We start from the raw sequence: 18,547 nt of genomic DNA, 5'->3' as shown, positions 1-18,547 counted from the left end.
ATACTGCTACCCCTCCCTGCCTTGTTCAAGATATGTGAAGCCCAAGCACCTGACTCATGCTTCTGGGGCATAGGACGAGGCCCTAGGCCTACGAGAAGGCAAGATGAAAGCCCAAGAATAGAGCGTCATTGCCGAGCAAGAAGACATAAAATGAGACAAGTGTAGGCCGACCATGCTGGCTGGCACCTGGCCCCACAGGGGCACACCAAGGTCAAGTCAGGAGGGGCCCGGGATTGGGGTCTTGCCCCTGAGAAGAGGTGAGCGTTTCCGCAGCACATGTCATGACCTGTGTTTTATTCCCTCCTTCTGCCACCACGTAAGTGTCATACCCCCAGCCACTCTCTAAGAGGGATGGGGACTGACCAAGGGCGAGGGCGGTGCTGGCAGAGGCTGAGGGTCAGAGGAAAATTCACCCCAAAACGTTCTCTCATCCCAACCCCGGCACCCCCCACACCAGGACTCGGGTCACCCAAAGCCAGAGGGAGCCGCACACGGTGCTTGGCTGGCGTGAAAGGACCACGCTGACTAGGCTACAGACTTAGTCAGCATCCACTCATGGCTTTTAGTTCATGCCCTGAGAAGCAGGGTCTGTGACAAAGACCTTGAGCCCCAGACGCACGATACCAAGAAAACAGAGTTTCCCAAACACTGTATTCATTATGGGGTTGAACTCTGCCCTCGAAAGTCCTAAACCCAGGACCCCAGAACGTGACCTCATTCAAAAAGATGGTCACTGTATTTGTAACTGAGTTAGGATGAAGGTCATCCCAGTTGGGTAGGCCCTAGTCCAACATGACCCCGTGGGAAGACACAGGAGAACGTCCATGAGGATGGAGGCCTGGACCAGGCCACGAGTGCACAGGCCTCAGGAGGTGCCCTGGGCAGGTTCCCCTCCTAGCTCCAGAAGGAAGCCACGGCCTGCACCCCCAGGTCAGCTGTCAGCCCCAGCACCACAGGCGTAACTGTTGGTGGGATGGTCCCAGCAGCTTGGGCGAGGCAGACGGAGGCCCAGAGGCCATGCGAGGGGCCAACAGGAACACCTGCCAACCTCCCACAGCGCCCACCACCCTCCTGGGCCTCCCCACGGCCCCTAAGCAGCCCAAGTCCTCTCCTCTCACATGAGCTCCTCCTTGGCAGTCCCCGTGGCTTCCCCAAAAACCCAGAGCCTGGTACCCACGGCCCTGCTCCTCCACCCCGCACCTGGAACGGTCTTCTCCAGGTCTCCTAGCTGCTCTGTCCCCTCATTCAAGTCCCAGCCTGGCCCCCGCCTGCTCGGAGGGGACTTGTGCACCAGCACTCTGTTGGCATGCCCCCCGCCCCCTCACTCCATCCCCACTGCTCCCTGTCATCCCTCACCTCTGCACGGAGCAGTCTCATGGAGTTGCCTTTTTGCAAGGACACTAAAATGGAAGGTCCACGCGACAGAGACTTTTGTCTCTCTTCTGTGAGTCACTGAGTCCCCAGAGCCTGGCACAGTGCCAGGCACACAGCGCTCACTGAGACATTTGCCTGGAGAACTGAGGGGGAGGACGGGGGCGGGGGGCAGGAGGAGGGGGAAGGGGAGGCTGGATCCCGCCAGGCCTGCACCCCGGGCCTGTGATCCACCGCCACACACACCGCCGGAGACCCTCGTCATCTCGAGAAGCAGCTAGAAATCACCCTCTGGTATTTATCCTATTACTTGGGAAACAGGCGTGTATGTGTCTGAATCCTCAAGGAGTATGATTTCCTGAAGAACAGGAGGTCTTACTCATGATTCTGTTAAGCCCAAAATAGACAGTAGATGCTCCCAAAACGATGTCTTCACCGAGACTTTGAGTTCTTTGTACATGAGTCGCACACGCCGTTGGCTCTGTTTGTCATGGGGCCAGGTGGGGATCCGCCGTGGGGCCGAGGGACCCGGGCCCCCCCTTGGGCGGCCAGGGGGGACCTGGCCAGGGCACAGATGGGGGCAGACGCTGCCGATGCCTGGCTGGCTGCTTACTCAACATGCGTTTGGCACCGCGGGGTGTTTTGGTACTACATCTTGGAGAAAAATATGTCTTAATGATTCCCTAGAGAGGTTTATGACTCACATAAATTGCAAAGTCTATGTCTCCACACCCAGCTCGCAGCTGCATCTCTGTCACAAGAGTATCGTCTTGTTGTTTTACTCTTAATTACCTCCGAAATATCTGAAGGGTCGCAAACCACACGACTTTCTACCTGTTACGGTGAATTCCTACCCGCACACCTACGGCATGACTAGGGAGGATACACATAACCTCTGTTGCCGTGATCATTCAAATCATCCATTTGAGATTAATAGAATATAAGGAACTTGTGTAATTCTTGGGGGGTTTTGTACACATAAAAAACGATTCCGTATTTTCCCACATTGGTGAGAACGGGAGAGAGAAGCCCAGTGTGACGGTGTTGAGCCAGTGAGTCCCGCACGGCCACACGAAGTGCAGATGCGGGCTGTGGGGACACTGCCCGAGGCCTCTGGGGTGGGGACAGAAAGGAGCCAGTGGGGCGGCAGAGGCACCTGTCACATCGCTGCAATCCCAGAGGAGAAGACCAAGCCACCACATCTGGCCCCAGGCCCGGATCCCGTCAGCCAAGAAGCCGTCAGCCCCCATCAGCGACCCTGGGGGATGGGTGACTCTAGGAAGGGAAAGCACGCTGCCAGCATGAATAGCTTTGGTTTGAATTTCCCTTATTTGTTGGTTCTGGGTTATACTTAGCAAATCACAGCATATTCGATGCCTCAGTTTCACCCATGAGAAACAGAGGGAAAGTGACGGACCTCCCTCTCACTTCTCAGGGGCTTAGCAAGGCTGGAAGGTGAGGGAAATCACTTGCAGTGTTCTTATTTCATCAAGTCATTGGGTTTCCTCTCTGGTGGGACTGGTGTACTGTCATTCCCGGGGGTTCAAACACAGGAGGCCCCAGAGGACACCCCAACCTTGATCTTAGGGCTTTTCCCATCCCGCTGCTCTGGGTTGAAGCGCAGCTTTCATTGGGTGTTCGCTGCACTATTTAGCAGCCACCCCAATATCAGTCCTTGGCAATGATGGGATTGGTCAGGATCCCCTCGTCCCCAGGAAAACCAGCATTTCCTGCATGTGACCATCCATAGTCACTGTGCCGGCAGGGCGGCCTAGGCCACGTCTGCTGCTGTCCTGTCCCCGAGGCTGCTTGCTTGTTCACACAGGCTCCAGCCGGAACACAGAATGATGAGAGTAATCTGCTCTGCCTGTCCAAGGATGGGACCCACAGCCTCCTGATGGGGTGATCTAAGGCAGCAGGATGGGGTCCCTGGTGGGTGCCCGGGGGTTTAGAGAGCGTCCCTGTTAGCACTGACTGAGCAGTCCTTCTATCGTCGGAGAGACAACACCCTCACATGCGCTCGCTGCTGGCTTTGTTACAGAAGCAGAAAGATGAAGAGCTCAGACACGACACCAGCTGAGGCCACCCTGCCACGTCCAGCGGAGATGAATGTGAACGCCTACGAGACAACGAGATGGCCGTGACGCAGAGATGGAGAGATAGAAGAGCCGGGCTGCCTGTCTGCTGTGGACGCTCGCAGAGCCACCACTGACACATCAAATAACATGCTGCACAGTTTTCATCACGAAATGGCACATTTTCCTTCACTTCTGCCTCAGTCGATGCTAATGCTTCGTGAAGTCAGCGTTCCTGCGGCCCACCCCGCCGTGCGTTTAAATACAGATGGGTTGCACCTGCTGAGCCACACAACCCTTCCTCCAAACTACATTGTGTTTACAGCACTTTCTCCAGAGTCTCTGTAAGGATTGCAAGGAGGCCTGTGTTTTGCTGGACTGAAAAACAGGAAGAAACACGAATGTAAACGGGCTGACACGGTGGGTGTGATGGGGATGACACCAGCTCCCGGAGACGTGACAGGCACTTGACAGGCAGTGAGATAATGAGCAGGGCTCCGAAGACCATCAATCTCTGTTCCAAACTACTAACTATCACTTTAAACTGTAATTGCTTTGCTCTTAATTGCTTTATTACTTCTGAGGCTTCATTATTCTTCTTGTCTCATTTCTATTCAAACCAGTTTGGGTTGTTTTTTCTTTCTTTTTTTAAAGGAACAATGTAACTGTCTAGCTCCCCAGGGCGGGACAGGTAAGAGATGATATGCTGGAATCTACAGGTGATCTGGGGGCAGGTGGCTCAGCCCCAACCAGGGTGGCATCCCACTGTTACCACGAGTTTAGCCCAGAGGGTTCTTCTTCTTCTTCTTTTTTTTTTTCTTTCTTTTTTTTTTTTTAAGATTCATTTATTCATGAGAGATACACAGAAAGGCAGAGGGAGAAGCAGGCTCCCTCTGGGAGCAGAGGACTCGATCCCAGGACCCCAAGATCACAACCTGAGCCAATGGCAGACACTCAACCACTGAGCCACCCAGAGATCCCAGCCCAGAGGGTTCTGATAACACTTTGGGGCTGTTCTTTCCTTCAAGCATAAAGGGTTCTCCATGATCCCCCAAATCTCTTCCCTGGCCTCGCTCTGAGCCTCCCTCCCCTGAGCAGAGAAATCAAGGAGTCCAAGATGTAGCTGCTTGGAAGTCAGGCTGCTGGTCACTGAAGGAGGTCACACTGACAGATGCTCAGAATCACAGGATGTCCTGCCCCAAATAAGCGCCCACAGGTCCACCTGACCCCTGAGAAGAGGCCAGTGGCCAAGCAGCGGGGACCCCATCTTCAAGCGTCCTCAGAGGGGCCACCAGAGGCATCGTCCATCTCACCGTGAGCCCTCCTACCCCAGTTCCCCCACAGAGCTCCCCGCCAAGTCGTAGCTGCCCTCAGCAGGTGCCACCACCCTTGCCATGCTCTGCTCTGCCTTCGGATGCCACAGTCTCTCCTGTCAAAACTGAGAGTGGAAATTCAGGGGGGAGAGGGAAACACCCTTGTCATCACGTGGAAATAAAGTGAAACAATGCTAATGTTGAGAAGAACTTATCTGGACCCGGTTTCTAAAGTTGACCAGACAAGACAATGATCTTTATTAATAAATGTAACCCTGATATCTAAGCACTTAAAAAAAACACATACAACAAATTCCAATATTTTTCGCAGGTTGTTCTGTGAAATTAGAAACTTGTCTTTAAAAAACACCTGTGTCTATACTACAGGGATGGAAGGGTAACAGATGGGGTAGGGACATGGAGTCTGGGGCTGAGCAGTGCTTAGAGGCCTGGTTTCCATGTCCTGGAAGGGGCCCACCCCACACCACACCATCTCCCCCAGGGACCAGGGACCGGGGCCCTCGGTGGCGCACCCAGGTGAAGCATGTGACTCTGCAGTCACCCATGAACACTGGTAGGGCCCTAAGTCCCCACCTTCCACCTGGCTTTGCAGCACGTAACCTGCAAAAGGAAGCAGGAAGCAGAAGTGCAAACCTCACAGGGCAGGTGCCTCTGACACAGTCATGGGTCAGCTCTCTGCTCCCAGATTTCCCTTCCACGACCATGGGCTGTCTCTCTCCCACATCCCTCCCAATAATAACCCTTTCAAGACACAGCTGAAATGTTCCCTAATGTGATCTGGTGAGGGTTTTTTGTTCGTTTGTTTGTTTGGAGTTTGTTGCATTTTTTCAGACTCTCAAGGGTGCCCACTTCTGATGTGTCAGGTGAAATTCAACCAACAGCCATCCTCCCGGACTTAGGACACCACCTCCCTGTCCCAGCACTGGTGTTCCAGGGGAGGAAGCCTTTCCCTCCACAGCAGTGAAGAAGAGGCACATAGCTCCAACACCAACTTCCTGTCTCACTTGTAGTCTTTATTCTAGAACCTTCTTTCATGGACAGAGCCCTGACATGAAATACAACTGGACAAGAACCCCACATGGAGATATTCGTACATCAGATGTACCAGTGCGTTCTATGCTTTAAAATATATCCATATGAAGACGATCCCCACAGAGACACCATGTCAGATGATGGCCAGGCTGCAGTGGCTACTGTGTCCTCTCCCGTGTACCCTTGGGGACACACCCATGTTCCTTTGTCATCATTCCATGGTGGCACCATGTGCCACCCACAGGTCATCAACAAATATTCTTGCTTGAATGAATGAACTGCTGTTAACGTGAATGACTTTTTTTTTCCTAAATAGGATTTTTCATCATCACCATACATGTCAGACCGGCCAAAGGTATGAAACTTTTCCACTCTGACTTCCTCCATGGGTCTGAGCCACAGATCCTCCAGTTACAGGTGACGGCACAGTCCCCCTCTGAAGGCCAGAGAGGATGCACAGAGACGCGCTGGCTTCTAACCCACCCTTAGATGGTTGTGTAAGCATCGTGTGCTGCTGGCTGGACCTGCCTGTTGCTTCCAGCATCATCTATCAGAAACCTTAGTGAGCAGCTTGTTGTCCCATTATTTCTCAGTGTCCCCACCAACACCACGAACCTATCACAAATCAGCATTATATCCCGCAAAATACTCCCAAAATTTGTTTGGAACTTTCTTCCTTCGTTTGTTAAGAGGCAAAGTTAAATTGCTTTCCCACCACGAAGAAATAGTAATAATTTGCTGTGTCTCCCCTGTTATCAAAATCAACCTTAAAGTGGTCGAATGATTTTACTGCAATAAATCAGCATCTGCATTTCCATCCAAAATGTTAAGGATAAGACACTTTGAGACTAGGAAATCTTAGGAAATAAATATTGTTAATGAATTTAAAGATTCTCAGTTAGGGGCGCTTGGGTGGCTCAGTTGGTTAAGTGTCTCCCTTTGGTTCAGGTCATGATCTTGGGGTCCTGGGACTGAGTCCTGAACCAGACTCCCTGCCAGGTGGGAGTCTGCTTCTCCCTCTGATCCTTCTCCTGTTCGTGCTAAGAACTCAGTCACATTCTCTCTCTCAAATAAATAAATAAATAAATAATCTTTAAGAAAATTCTCTGTTAATTGCATAAGCGCTTTTGAGCATATCTTGGGACATAATCGTGGTGTTCAGTTTGGCCTATGAGAAGGAATAGTCGGCACCCCTGTACGAGCTGGCCTCCCGAACCTAACTGCTCATGTACCACATTAATCTGCCTGCAAGAAACATCCAGAAGGTTTCTGGTGATCAAAATTCCCACCAATGCCCAGCAAAGTGCAAATAAAAGTGGCAGGCCAGGCGTGGTGTGGTTTCTCTGAGACCCTAGGCCTTCGACTTTGTTCATTTGCAAGGAGGGCCTTGACCTCCATGGAACTGACAAGAACAGGGCCACACCTACTCTCCCAGAGAATGCAAGCCTACACCAGGCCAGATGTTTTGTTCAAGAATGCTGGAAGCTCCTTGTAAAGCCAGGAGCAGAGCCGGGCTGCACACTTCCAGTATCAAAAGTGCAGGACTGAAAGGCTGCCAGCTAAAGATGAAGCAGCTTTGCACCCTTTTACTTTATTTAACCAACATATTACGTCATGTGATCATGAGATCCAGTGGCACTGGGCTTAAAATGCAGATTGGTGTGCATGCATTTAGACAGACGTGAAAGACGGTTCTTAGCATCCGAACAGACCATTTTTTAAAGCCAGCAGTGCTCACTGATCCACCCCTCCAGCTACAGTACCTTCCCAGCTATTTTAAAAAGTCAACAGAATTGCAAATTTTACAACTTTTATGGTTCCAAGCAGCGCCTGGCTGAGCAACTCAGGAAGTGAAAGCTTCTTAATTGCCTTGTCACCCTTCCCGGCTGCAGCTGCCTTGGAGGGCACTTCTTTGCAAGCGGTAGAAATGCGGCTGCTTCAACAGAATCCCTTCCTCCGGCGTTGATTCAACTTTGGAAGGTGACGATTCCCTACCCGAGGCCCCTGGAGCATGCTTGCTGGCACCACAGCCTCCCCCACGTTGCGTTGTCTGGGCTTGTCTGCTCCCTTAAAGGCCAACCCGCTTTCCTGCACCCTGGGGTCAGACTTGTGCCCCCACCACACCGTGTGGAAACCAGGCTAATGCAGCCAGTGACAGCCAGTGCTCGGGGCGCCTTTCCACCCCATGGCCCCTGCAGGGTGTGCTCCTCCCAGCCTCACCCTCCCATCTCCCTCAGCTGCTGGTCTGCCACCACTGACCTGCTCCTGGGGGCAGGGACGTGTCCCCCCTCTGCTCGCAGGGCTCCAAGAGCACGGCCCCACGCACGTTCGGAGGCCGGGGTGCCTACCTTCCAGCAGGTGCAACCATTTAGCACTTCCGTGCCCCAGCTGGTTATCCTACACACCTGTCTTTATTGATGACCATCCCTCATCTCCCCTCTGAAAAGTCCCTGCCCAAGGACTCTGTCTTTTACCCTGGTTTGTGATTTTTCTTCCCATGTTTCACGTATTCCTCTGGAGGGAAATTTATTGGCTATCATCGACACACGGCACACACGTGTGCATATATGTGTCTGTGTCGGTGTGTGTTTGCATACAGATATTTCACTAAAATAACCGCTCATGGGCTGTTGATTTCAAACTTCCACGTCTCCCTCCACCCCACCTTCCTCCCCAAAGAATCAGGCTGTAATAAAACATGTATAGTTACTTCTTCCACGGTATCTTCTGCGGCGGGTTCTGCGTCCAGGTTAAGATCCTCCTCGGTGGTCTGACAACAGAGATACACATTGAAGAGAGTTAGCATGACAACACTCTTGTCAAGAGCATCCTACAGGTAAGCAGCACAAGGGCGAACGAGGTATTCCCTACTAGCGCAGCAGCGGAATAGGGCAAGTGCACTGAGGGACCGTCCCACCTGAATCTGCATGTGACCGTGTGAAGCTTCATGCAGGAAATGGATCTTTCTACAGCAGGTGGTGAGCAGAGCACGGAGCATTCACAGCCACGGTTGGAAATTGCCCCGTCAGCCAAGCGTGTATTACTCATGGTACAAGTGAAGCGGGGAAGCAGGTGATTTACGTAAGTCCCTGACCTGTGGATCCACGTGGGGCCCAGACTAAAGGGGTTAAGACAAAAGTGACAAAGGGAGTGCGTCTGCAACCATTCTTGTTTGAATGGAATAAAATCATGGTCTCAGCTGATGCTTCGAGAATGACTGAGCTTGGGCAGGGTCAAGTTCCTGGCCCATACACTCCTACAGTGGAGTGTTTCCATAAGGATAAGGCTTCACCGGGAGGGTCTGTGTCTGAGTCTTGCTTCCTACATCATGACCGAAAGCAAACTGCTTAACCTGGGCCTCAGTTTCCCTGTTTAAGTCTGGAACGTAATAGCATCTACCGCCGAGGGATGTGGCGAGAGCTCCAGGGAGGAGCCCCAGACGGCTGGCAGTGGGGACAGCATCGCCCGCCACACGCCCCAAGCCGGCTGGCTCACTACCTTCCAGGCGGTCGGCTCACCCAGCAGCCGTAAGACAACTGGTACCGAACATTCTAGACCGTGAGATGTCAGGGAGTCCTGTTGGATCTGCATTGTTTAAAAACAGGGACTTTTCCTTTCTTTAACGCATGGTGACATCCCAGAAAGGACGGTCCTGCTGACTCCTTCAAAAGAACATGGAAAGGGGATGAGTGGGCCCACCAGCCCCTGTGGATGGGTTTCTGCACCCCCTGACTCACTCTGTCTCCCACTTTTCCGCCTTGTCCCACACCCCTTCCGGGCATGCCCTGGGCCACCTTACACCTGCTGGAAGCAGTGACTGAGGGTCCGGCTAAAACATCATACACACAACTCTGCACGCTTCTCTTTAAGGCAGATTCTTCAGGGATTTTATGGAGGGCCCAGTTTCTAATTAGCACACGTTTCCTTGTCAATACACCTCATTAAGTGGTCAAATATACCACCCAAATATTTCAAAACAATTCATAAAACTGCAAATGCTTTTCCTCGATAGTCAAACGAATTTCCCCTGGTTTGTGGGCCGAGGCAAAGCTGGTTCGCGTACAGAGAACAGTGTCCCCAGTACAGTGAGCCTCAAGCCTGACCCAGGCCAGTCCGAGAAAACAAGGCAAGGCCAGAGTGACTCCTACGTTAGGATAAAACTGGTCCCTAGCACTGGAAAACCAGTCATCAGTCGTGTTAAATTTGTGCAAAAGCGAGTGACGGAACAATTGGCACCGTACAGCAGACTCTCTCATAAGAAGAAGCACACAAAGCTCCTCATGCAAAGATTTTATGATATTTAATCTGGAGTCCGGAGGCCAAATGTATTCCATTTGTTTTGCCCAATGTCTTGATATGTGAGATATCTTAATATCATACAACATAAAACATGTGCAAAATTGGAAAATACAATGAGCCTCTGAGTTCCAGGGCAGAGAGATTTCACATCTGTGTGGATTCAGGTTTCCCCTGGACCCAAAGGGCCTCAGGACCAATGCTTCACGTTTACTCTTTCCAGGAAAAGCTCTGATTTTCTGGGTTCCAAAGAAATAGGATTGGATGCTCTATCTTCATAAGGCATACTGCAGAGGGTATACTATCCTAAAACATTTACCCAGGAAGCCTGAAGAAAATCTCTTTTGCTCCAGGACCATCTACTTTATCAATTTTCGTGATTTGCTGTTGCATATACATCAATCTCAAAAAGTTTTAAAATTCGCCCTCTAAATGGGGTGGCAAGGCAGTGCTGTCTATGACTTATTTCTTAAATGATGTGAATATACACATCGCTGGTCCATTTTCAATCGATTTCAGATATATTTACAACACAAGCTGCTCCTTAGAGCTCCGGTCAGTGGCACTGATGGAAAGTCTGGAGCCCCACGAGAAATTCTGCAAGGCCCTCCACATCCACAGTGTTGCCCCCACCCAAATCATCCCCCACTCCTAGCAGAAGGGCTTCCTTCAGGGGGCCCAGCTGGGTCTCCACCACAGACAAACATAGTTCCGAGAGGGCTTCAGAAAGCACCAGCAAGTAAGAAAAAAACTTCTGACTAGTCATTATTAATTCAATTCATTCATTCAGTTTTTTAAAACCTCAAATCTCCCTCCAAAGGAAAAAAATGAACCCCGAATTAGCCACCCTTGTAAGTGAGAGGCTCATTCAAAGGCCTGGTGTTGGCTGCCAGGAATGACATCATGGACATACAGAATAGTCAATGACAGTGAACAGCTGAGGTGTCACCTCTCTAGATATAGGTGCTTGTCACCGGCATCAACAGCATGTTGTCCCACCAAAAAATAGGCTTGATATCTATGCTGTGCTCAACCACCTCTGTTGAACAGCAACATATAGCCCAAGCATTAAGTTAGTTTGGCTCCCCTCAACATACTAAATGGATAATATTAAATAAATTCTCTTTTAAAACAGAATCTCAAAAAAATAAAAATAAATAAATAAAACAGATTCTCCTGTTCAGTTTAAAATTGTTACATGAGGGGCGCCTGGGTGGCTCAGTGGTTGAATGTCTGCCTTTGGCTCAGGGTGTGATCCCGGTCCCGGGATCGAGTCCTACATTGGGCTCCCTGGGGGGAGCCTGCTTCTCCCTCTGCCTGTGTCTCTGCCTCTCTCTCTCTGTGTGTCTCTCATGAATAAATAAATAAAATCTTTTAAAAAAATAAAATAAGTGTTACATGAATGTCTAAACATATAGTCTGTACATATAAAAATAAGTAACATTTAAAAGAATTTATTTATAGGCATGAGGCTGGGATAGGAGATAAGACAAAAATTAAAGCTTGGATTTTGTAAACATTCAGTAAGTTATTAGAATTTGTCATTTGGGAAAGCAATTTCGGTTGCTAGAGACACAGCACAGGTATGTCTAATGATTTAGTAGGTAGTCTAATAATAGACTAAGGGTGCTCTAATAATGCATAACTTTGAGGAACCTACTCTTCACAGAAAAACGTATGTTGATCACCTGTAATTCAAATTAAGCAAATCAAATTCCATGGACCAGACTTCCAGAGAGTTCCATGTCCCTAGGGAAGCATGTAGTGAAACAGTATCAGAGGGGACTCCCAGCAGCCAGCCCCCAGGGAGGGGCCACTGACACTTTCATTTCATTAGCTTTTCTCTTTATTTGTCACGGCTCCTCTTTATGTGGACGCACAAGCTATTAAGACCGCATTATCTTCATGCCTTCTGTTTCCTAAGAAGTCACCATTGTTTTGCCTCCTGGTTTCATCCTCCACTCTAGCAAATGGAGTTCTTATCATGTAAAGCCACTTGTTGAAGGAAAATCAAACTGATGCAGATTAGTTTGGAAGCTGTGATGACTTCAAGATACACACATACCTCAGGAAGCATCCTGAAGTTTCGTTTAAGGGCAACAGTTTTTTTTTTTTTCCTTCAAGCGTTTGCCTTCATTCATATAGTTTACACCCCACTCAGCGCCCTGCGTGTGGGCACCTATAGACACGGTGCATACACACGCTGGCATACATAGACCGCAACACACACAGCTCGGCACACACTAGGTATTCACACAATCATCCCCAGCACGCAGGAATCCATTCTGTGAGACCTCCCGCGTGCCACCCTTAGGCTGTTGAGCGCGCATCCTTCTCTCCTGGGCACTCACCTCTATCTCCATGGGCTCCACCTCGATCTTCTTCCATAGCTCCAGCAACTGTGCGATCGGCATTTTTTAAAACTTTCCTTTCCTTCTGTTCAAGTACTGGTGGTAAGGGAGAAAAGAAGAGAGGCACGGGAGAGTGCAGAGCGCCTGGGCAGGCAGGGGGTCAGCGCCCGGGCAGGGGGTCCCCGGGGGCGGGCGGGGGCCGGGGGTCTGCAGTGTGGCTGCGGGCCGGGCCCGGGGCTGCGCGCCCTCCGGCCGCTCCTGCCGCTGCTGCCGCTGCGCTGGGCCGACCAGCAGAGCCAGACCCGACCTCGAACCTGCACTTGCAGCCTCGCAGCGGATTCCCGGCCTCGCCCCTCCCCCTTCCATTGCCACTCCCTCCTTCCCTCCCCCCACTATTTTACCTTAATTGGCTCTAAATGATGGGTGCAAGTTGGGTCTGAGGATGCTGCTGCCATAGAAACTGCATAGCAACCAAGGGCTGGGAAGAGGGGGGGCGAGGAGGGGCCTGCGGCAGGCTCTGCCCTTCTCCCTCCTGCACGGCACGCGCGCGCACACACGCACACGCACACTTTCCTTCGCCAACCACTCCCTAAACCCCACCAGACCGCCTTAGCCCCACACGAGGGGATGAGCCAGGAAGTCAGGTGCAGGGAAGCTGCTTTTCCTGCAGGAAGATTGAAAACCCTGGTGTCAGGGAACTGCTGCCAAGGGGGCTGCAGAAGCAGGGCCCCCCGCTTGCTCCCAGGCGCCCAGCCCATCCTGAGCGCGGGGACCCCCGCCCCTCCACCGAGGACAGCGGGGGACCCGGCCCGCAGGACCCCGGGCGGGGCCCCAGGAGGTGGCGCGGCCTCGCTTGCCTGCGCCCCCGCGGTCCGCTCCTGCCCGCGCGCCCGGGCGCACCACCCCGCCCCGCGCCCCGGGGAACGCGGCCTCGGAGCCTCCCGGGAGGGAAGGGAAGCAAGGGGGCTGTTTCAACGGCCAGCGGCAGCACCTGTCCAATTTCTGGGATTGGGAGGAAAACACTAATTCAAGCAATGTAGGGCCAATCGTTTACCAAGTTCCAGGAGGAATACTGCGCACATCGTGCACATTTCCCGATTTAACTTCCATCTAGTGTGGATTTGACAATCCAGTTTCACAGGGAAAATCCTGAGGCTCCCCGAGAAGGAACTTGCCCAAAAGCACCTAACAACGGGGCACGCCAGAAATGAAGCACAGTGATCCCAGTTTCTAGAAGAGGGATCCAGGCTTGTGCATGTGTTTCAAGGGGACTTTTCCATCCTTCCTGCCTTCTCTGTCTGTCTTCTGTCTTATACATTTCCCTCTCAGAATAAAAGGTTCATCTCCCAGACTTCTAAGTGCTAATCTGGTGTTTGGTCCTCTCTTTTGGGAAATGGTGTTAAAGTCGAATGCATCTATTCATTTCTACAGCAACTTCCTTTATCTTTGAGAAAAATATCTTAGAAAATGGCTTACTGCTTCCAAAAATTATCAATCCCTTTGTCTTTTTCATCTTTATAAAATCGCTAAGAAATCCATTGATTAAAAGGAAAAAGAAAAAAGAAAAAAAAAACCTAGCCCAAATCCCAGATACCTCATATGTCAGAGTTACCAGAAGAGGCTCCATCCCATTCTTAGTGTTGATTTATCTATCTATAAAATCAGGCCAGTAAGATCTTGAAAATTAATCTCATTCAAAATAAAAATGATGACAATGCTGTTTGTTTTCAAATTGGACATTCCTGGATAGAGGAGAGTGAAGGGTTTTGGTGTGTTCACTATAGTAAGGTAATTTGGGGCATAATGTGAGAGGTCATAGATTAATAACATAAAATGAAAAGATGTTTATGTAATAAAGATAGGAAAATCATTGACATAAGAAATAGTGCTGGTGAGACATCAACATCGTTTCATCTGAACCACTTAGAACATGGAGCCCCTAAAGGTAAGCAGTGGGGAGGGAAGTGATGTTGAATTCCTTTCTGGGTGTTTATAAAACTTTCACTTTCTGGAATTTTCCACAAGCACTCTGAGGTAGGCAGACTGACAGGAAACATTCATCCTCTCATTTGGGGAAGGAATATGGAGGAGAAGAATGTGGGCCAAGCCCCCTGCCTCGCTTTGAAGAGGACAACCCACGCGGAGGAGCCCAGCCTCTAGCTGATGTGCTGCAACATTCCCAGAATCAGCTGTCATCAGGCACAAAAGAACTATTATTAAAGGCATATCTTGGAAATTGCTGAAAATACGGTTCACGAGCAGGACGTCTCTTTTTAAACTTTGCAAATGTGGCACTCACAGAGGGGCTGAACATCATTCAGACATTGCACAGGTGAAGCGGAGGAGTCAGGAGTGCTGAAGTGATCCATGGTGACAGCCGGAGGAGATGTGATGTAATCCCAGAGCGCTGGAATCACCTTCCCATGCTTAATCACTCTGCTTGGCTGCTTTTTGAAGCGTCCAAGAGGATTATTTACAAACAATCAACCATCCTGGGTGGTGAGTTACCTCTGTATCCATTTTGAAGCATGTGGCACTGCCCTGCGGATAAACTACCTGGTGCCAGGTGTGCTGGACAGAGAAAGAAAAAGACCATGAAAACAGACTACCTACAAGACCAAAAAATAAAGTAAAATTAAAAAAAAAAAAAAAAAGACAACGTTGAAAAAAACCCACATTGACCCAGGAAAGCATTAGCCCCATCTGGAAAGCTCACTTCGAGTTAGGAGCACGTATAATCAGACAAGAGAGAGGCAATTTTTTGGAAAGGAGCTAATGGTTGTAATCTGAATACCTGAAAGGATAAAGCTTCAAATAAAGGACTCAAGAAATCATGTGTGATGGGGAAAGAGTGTTTAGTTTAAATCCCAAGAAAACTTGAAAAACTTTTTCAACAGGAACAGCACCTCAGAAAGTTGATTTCCAGGAACCCCACTCACAAGCATTGACTCCAAGAAGAAACAGGAGCCGGAACACACTTGGCAAAATGCAAAATGGGTCTTTAGTGAAGCAAGCCCTACAGACTAAAAGGAGTGGGAACTACTTCAAGAGTCCCTGGACACAAAATCCTCGTGAAATTGTAGTGGAGGGACAGGGGTGCACGAGCACCCAGCTGGGGGGTTGGTGGTCCCAAACAGACCAGCTCTGGCCCCTCACCGCTGACAAAATCCAAATACTGAGGGACAAGTGGTGGTGAAACAGGAAAGGAATTTATTTCAGAGAGGCCAGTGCCAAGAAGATGGTGGTCTAGCATCTTGAAGACTGTCTCCAAAATATGGAAAACACTTCCAGATTTATATAAGGAAACTGTGGGTTAAGAGTCATGAAGGTCCATGGATCACTGTCATGGAGCAAATCACGGGCTGGTCCTGCTGGCTCAGGACAATCCTAAAGCTCAAGATGTAGTTTCAGTTCCCATCAGGGGCTGCTTTGCCCACAGGGCCTTCCCCCCGAGCCACGAGACCAGCTGGAAAGAAGAACCCAACTAGAAGGTTTAAGGTCAAAATGAAGGCAGGGCAAGTCCTCTTTCAAAATGAGACATGTGAACGGGCACCAGCTCTTGAAACCTGGCCCCCAGTAAAAATTAGTCTCCTGAGTGAATGAAAACAGCAGAGCTCCATGTGTCCCCTGCCCTGGAAGGAAGGAGAGGAGGGTGGGAGAGACCCTCTTCACCCTGTGGGTCTTACATAACCAAAATCCTGAGAACGGAAGTGGGACTCGGGAATCTGATTCTGGCCCCTTTCTGCCACGAACACCCAACTGGTCTGACGTTCTCAGCCACAGCAGCGCATGTAAGCGTGTGTCAGGATCTGAGGGCGGGGACCCTCTGCTACCTCCGAGGGCTCCGGTGCTTGAGATGATAAGTTCTCCACACTGTGATGGGCATGTTTAAGTGACCCGCAAGGCTTATCTCATGCTGTTGCATTTTGCAAGTTGATTATGTTTGAAGGATTTGGTAAAGAGAGGAGAATTACTGATTTCTAGGGCCTTGGTATTTCCAATCCTTAGTTTCACAAAATCCTCCAAAACCCTCAAAACCAACTCAATTTTAACAAAAGGCGTGTTATCCATCATTGTGGGCTGAGCTGTGTTTTCCCCTATCCCCATCCCCAAATTCACATGTTGAAGTCCTAACCCCTAGCACCTCAGAATGTGCCTTCATTTGGAAATAGAGTCTGTAATGGTAATCTTAAAAAGAAATCTAACCTATTATTTCACCAGCAAAAGATGGGTTTATTTGGGAATAAAAGAGGATTGCAAACTGGGGCAAACAAGCTGTGGCAAAAGCATAGGGAGGTCTGGAGGACAAAGGAGAGGAATGATGCTTTCTAAGGAGCAAAGAGGTAGAGGGAGGGCTGTCATATGCGGGAAGTCCACCGGGAGTTGGAAGCCTGGTGGTTTCTCAATGGCTGAGCTGTCACAGGATGGGGAAAGAGTCTCTTCCTTCGGCTGGGGTAGAAGTGTCCACATGCAAGGTCAAGTGCATGCTGGGTCTAGTCTGGCTCTTCCTGTTGGGGCTGCAGCTGACTCCCAGGTGTGAATCATTGGTTGTGAGAGCACCCTCACCCAACCTCCCCACTCTGTTTTCCTGAGGTTTTCCATTACTGATGTTCACAGTCGTGGTAATTAGTTAGGTTGGGGTCATTCTGGAGAGATGGGCCCTCATCCACCGCCACTGGTGTCCCCAGAGAAGGGAAACGTGGGCACAGATGCACACAAGGGATAACATCATGGAAGACCGGAGTTCTGCTGCCACGAGCCAGGAAACTGTCAGGAGCTGAGAGGGAGGGAGGCTGGGATCCTTCCAGCTCCTTCGGAGGGAGCCTGGCCCTGGCGATGCCTGGATCCCACACCTGCAGCCTCCAGGACGCCAGGCAGTAGGTTTCTGTGCTGTAAGCCAGTCTGTGATCCTTTGTTACTGTGGCCCGAGCAAATTCACACCGGGGAATGAGGATGAGTTATAACTATAAATCAGAAAGCACTAGGATGCTACGGTTCTAGGATGACCAGGAACCAGAGGCCCAAATAAAACTGGTGTGTAAAGACCCTCGTTTGCATCCTCCTTCCCCGGGGACTAGCCAGGGACATCCTTTTAGTTGGCAACTAACCGGCTTCCAGAAACCACTTAACGAACATTCTGCAGTTGTTCAGAAAGACACCAAAGGTGATTGGAATCCAAATCGGCCCCTTTTGTGAGAAGAACCCAAAGCCCCATTTCCAACACAGCAAAGTCGTGACGCTCTGAAACCTAACAGCTTTTTTTTCCAAAAGGAATTAATCACGTGGAAGAAAAGAATGGTTGAGTACAGGGTAAACAGCATCTCTTCACCATGAGAAGAATTCTAAGCTAGGAGAAAATTTTAAAGGAGCTTTTATCTGCAATCCTCCCGATGAATTTTTCATCTCGGTTGCGAGGAAGGGAAGGTTGATGTGACCTGGCCCTGTGATTACTGGGCCACCAGCAGCTGGTCCTGGTGGTGTGTCACCCAGGGACGCAGCCCTGGCAAAGACCATTCCATTCCAGTCATAAGCATCTCACACCTAAGCTAAGAAACAACACACATACACAGGATGGGAGGAAGCAAAAATGATAGAATATCTGTTTACTTTTCCAGCTCACTCATCTTTTTGCCCACAAATAATACTTCCCAGAAGCTAGCACAATCCTGCAAGAAAAAAAGAAAAAAAAGGCCTGCGTGGGTTCACCAGCCTTCCTGGTTGGGAGTCTTCTAACTTGCCAGTCCTGCAGAGATGCTAACACAAAAGCTGTACACTCCTAATTCGGTGTACTCTGCAGTAATCGCCAATTAAGTAATTCCCAGGGATTTATTTAAATTAAATTAATGTGGCTTCAAGCCAAGCATATTTGATCCAAAATTTATTTCAACTCTCAGAAGGCGAATCATATAGCCCTTCAATGAGCAAACATGATCAAAACATCATCTGGAAGAGGCTGCATTTGCTGTCTTCCCAAAGCTCCACCTCACCAGAAAGACCTATAGGACTTTCCGTGGGAATTCACATGAGGAACCATGCCCTTAAGAAAGATTCTTAATGGAAAATAAGTATATTCCTAGATTTTTACTTT

General features: G+C 49.8%; 1 protein-coding gene across 3 annotated transcripts in view; it reads right to left on the bottom strand.

Moving 5' to 3' along the window:
• Positions 1–13,123, bottom strand: part of RPS6KA2 (ribosomal protein S6 kinase A2) — a 347,615-nt gene extending 334,492 nt beyond the window's left edge. The window contains exons 1-3 of one of the 3 annotated variants that reach the window (XM_072766322.1): positions 12,861–13,123; positions 12,460–12,555; positions 8,523–8,582 (exon numbers count right to left, since the gene is read on the bottom strand). In XM_072766322.1, the coding sequence (XP_072622423.1) occupies positions 8,523–8,582; positions 12,460–12,522 (123 nt within the window). In that variant the 5' untranslated portion in view covers positions 12,523–12,555; positions 12,861–13,123. Of the gene's footprint in view, positions 1–8,522; positions 8,583–12,459; positions 12,770–12,860 lie in introns of those variants that run through there. The other 2 variants (XM_072766327.1, XM_072766333.1) reach the window with 2 other exon arrangements.
• Positions 13,124–18,547: the final 5,424 nt, after the last annotated feature.

Source organism: Vulpes vulpes, chromosome 1, assembly GCF_048418805.1.
Source record: "Vulpes vulpes isolate BD-2025 chromosome 1, VulVul3, whole genome shotgun sequence".
Lineage (NCBI taxonomy): Eukaryota > Metazoa > Chordata > Mammalia > Carnivora > Canidae > Vulpes > Vulpes vulpes.
The sequence above is the reverse complement of the archived record's forward strand: the minus strand, read 5'-3'. Positions and strand labels throughout refer to the sequence as shown.